This window comes from Cannabis sativa, chromosome 6 (assembly GCF_029168945.1).
Source record: "Cannabis sativa cultivar Pink pepper isolate KNU-18-1 chromosome 6, ASM2916894v1, whole genome shotgun sequence".
Taxonomy (NCBI): domain Eukaryota; kingdom Viridiplantae; phylum Streptophyta; class Magnoliopsida; order Rosales; family Cannabaceae; genus Cannabis; species Cannabis sativa.
This window is the reverse complement of record NC_083606.1, coordinates 54,600,533-54,603,558: the sequence shown is the minus strand read 5'-3', so window position 1 is coordinate 54,603,558 and position 3,026 is coordinate 54,600,533. Positions and strand designations below refer to the sequence as shown.

At 44.1% G+C, this 3,026-nt stretch overlaps 1 protein-coding gene across 1 annotated transcript; it reads left to right on the top strand.

Annotated features, from left to right (window-relative positions):
• The first annotated feature begins 1,286 nt into the window (after positions 1–1,286).
• Positions 1,287–1,733, top strand: LOC115695264 (uncharacterized). The gene has a single exon (XM_030622342.2). It carries the CDS (start codon positions 1,287–1,289, stop codon positions 1,731–1,733), a length of 447 nt encoding a protein of 148 aa, XP_030478202.2.
• The last annotated feature ends 1,293 nt before the right edge of the window (positions 1,734–3,026 follow it).

The following is a 3,026-nucleotide window of genomic DNA, read 5'->3' as shown; positions in this document are numbered from 1 at the left end:
AACGGGAAGCACCGCAGGGGTGTCTGGAGAAGACGTCAACCTCCGAGGGCGACAACAACGAAGGCAGGCAGTGGCCTGGAGGCTGGGGTGACGTAGGAGAACGTTGCTGCTCCGGCAGGGCATTTTCGTCAGGCAGGGAATATCCTTGGGATAAAGGACAAATCGTACGCTATCAGTACGAGTAGTGGAGGTGCGGCAAGATACCCTGGTGATCGTACTGAGGACGTGGCTGTGGAGGATAATCATATTGATCACGTGGAGATTGAGGGAGTTGGGCCAAACTTTCTTCAGCTACCAAACCCTGACTTTGTTCTTAATGAAAACAGGGATATTATTCCTAATATTGGGCCAACAATAGCCCAATCTCTGGAGATTCCTCATGAGTGGGTTTGTCTTTCCCAAACGCCCCACAAATTCCCTAAACCTACCCCTTTGGGATGGCCCAATTTGGAAAAAGAGGCCCAAGAAATGTTTCTCAAGTTGTATGGTGATGATGTTATAAATCTTTATAAGGCCCAACAATTCTTGATTTCAAATCCTCCTAACTTATCTGAAATGATCTTGTTTTTATTGGGAAATACTAGGAAAAGAAAGGTTCACACGTGGTATGAGCCTTATCCAGCCGACTCCTTAGCAAGTTCCTCAAACAAAACTGCAAGTGAGGAAATTGCAAAAACACAGTGGACACCAACAAAGGAGAAATTCTGTATTGGCTCGGGGGGAGAAGCATCGAATCCTGGAAAAGCTACGACTCATGGAAGAAAACCAAAGGGCAAAGAGGATAATCGCTCTGCTAAACGATCCTCAGGAGTAAAAACTAGAAGTGGTCGAAGACGGGGAAGAGATGCTGGGGATACAGCCGGTTTAGATAATAACAATGAAGTTCTTAACAACTGTATTGAGGTTAACATTGAATATGGTAGCATTCAAAATTTTGGAAGCGACGAGGAGGCGGCCGGAAGCATGCCCCCACTGTCCTCATGGGGTGCCTAGCATGGAACTGCCGTGGATTAAGATGATCCACGGCAGAGAGGACCCTCCGGGGTCTTATCCGCGATTCTAATGCGGATTTTCTTTTTCTTTCTGAGACTAAAGTTACTGTGGAGACTATGGGTACTGTGTTGAATCGTTTGAGGTTCGTGAACCATTGGTGCATCCCGGCCAATGGCTTAGCGGGGGGATTTTGTATTGCCTAGAGAATAGGTGTGTTGTGTAATGTCGTTGATACGTATGAAACTGGGTTCTTAGTGTCTTTCCAAGCTGCTATTGGATTCCCAGAGTGGAAAATGTATTGTATCTATGGTACTCCCTACGGTGCTTCTAAAAGAGAATTCTGGAGTTGGCTCACTGAGAAAGTGAGTGAGTGCAATGATCCCTGGGCTCTTGTGGGTGATCTTAATGTTACTCTTGACCATACGAAAAAGATAGGAGGTAGAGACTATGATGCTAGGGAAGGGGAATTTCTGAGAAATTTTCTGTTTAAGTGTGGTGGGATTGACTTGGGTAGTGTTGGTGGCATTTTCACTTGGAAGAATTCGAGATTGGCCCCTAACTGTATTCGGAAACGGCTTGACAGAGTTATTGCTGATGGAGATTGGTGCACTGTGTTTTCTAACGCTCGGGTACAGAATTATCCTATTATTGGCTCCGACCATGCTCCTATTCTTCTGGACACTTGGGGGGAAACTTTGAAACTGAATTATCCTTTTCGGTTTCTTCAGGTCTGGACTTAAAGAGAAGACTGTAGAATGGTTATTGATAATGCCTGGAAGGATGAGTTTGCTGAACAAAGGGAAATGGGGCTTCCTAGAAAATTTTGCAGAACCAAGAGAGAGTTGAAACTATGGAACCAGAACGTTTTTGGCTTCTGTGATAGAAAATTGAGATGCCTTCGGAATCAATTGGAGAGTGTGCAAAAGATGGCTATCACTCAATCTACGGTGGCTAAGGAAGCGGAAATCCAAATGGAAATCCTTGACATGGAGGAGAAAATGGGTAGGATCTGGCGACAAAAGTCTCGTGAGAACTTGCTTCGGTTTGGTGATGGGAATTCGAAGTTCTTCCACATGTCCACTCTGATCAGGAGAAGGCATAATTTCATATCAGGGATGACACGAGGGAATGGTTAAGAGTTTGGAAGTTCTTTCAGGACTGCTTTCAGGCCATGTTCTGCTCCTCGAACCCGCACATAGACGATGATTTGGAGTCCCTTTTCACTGAGAAAGTCACAGAGAGTGAGAATGAAGCAATTTGTCGTGTACCTGATGAAGGTGAGATCAAGGATGTGGTGTTTAAGTTGCATCCCCTTAAAGCTCCGGGGCCTGACGAATTTCCATGTATTTTCTTTCGAAAGTATTGGGACATTATTGGAGTTTCGGTTTGCTGGATGGTTCAGCAGTTTTTCCTAACTGGGAGAATGCAGGAGAGAGTGAATGAGACCTTTATAAGTCTAATTCCTAACATTGTGAATGCTGCTACTTTTGATAAATTTAGACCCATAAGCCTATGTAATTTTGGGTATAAAATCATCTCTCGTATTTTAACGGACCGTCTTAAAGGGTGTATGGATCGGTTAGTGTCTCCTTTTCAATCGGCTTTATTCCTGGCCGATGGATTGCGGAGAGTTCTATAGTGGCTCAGGAAGTACTCCATTCGATGAAAAGCAAGAGAGATAAAAAGGGAGTAATGGCGGTTAAAACGGACATGAATAAAGCTTATGATCGCCTTGAATGGGGTTTTCTTTTTCGAGTTCTCAAGGCGAACGGATTCAGTAGCAAGTCTGTACTCTCCTACTAGAATGCGTTATAACGGTCAAATATTCTATATTTATTAATGGTGCACCTTTAGCTCCCTTCAATCCTAAACGGGGCCTTCGTCAAGGAGACCCCCTTTCATCATTTCTGTTCATCCTATGCAGTGAAGTTCTATCTAAACTCATCCTTCGTGCTGAAAGGAATGATGATTTAAATGGTATTCGTGTGGCTAGGAACACTTCTCCCATAACTCACCTTTTTTATGCAAACGAT

What these genes read in the sequence shown, in the direction of transcription:
- LOC115695264 (XM_030622342.2), top strand. Translation starts at nt 1,287, where the DNA reads ATGTATTGTATCTATGGTACTCCCTACGGTGCTTCTAAAAGAGAATTC.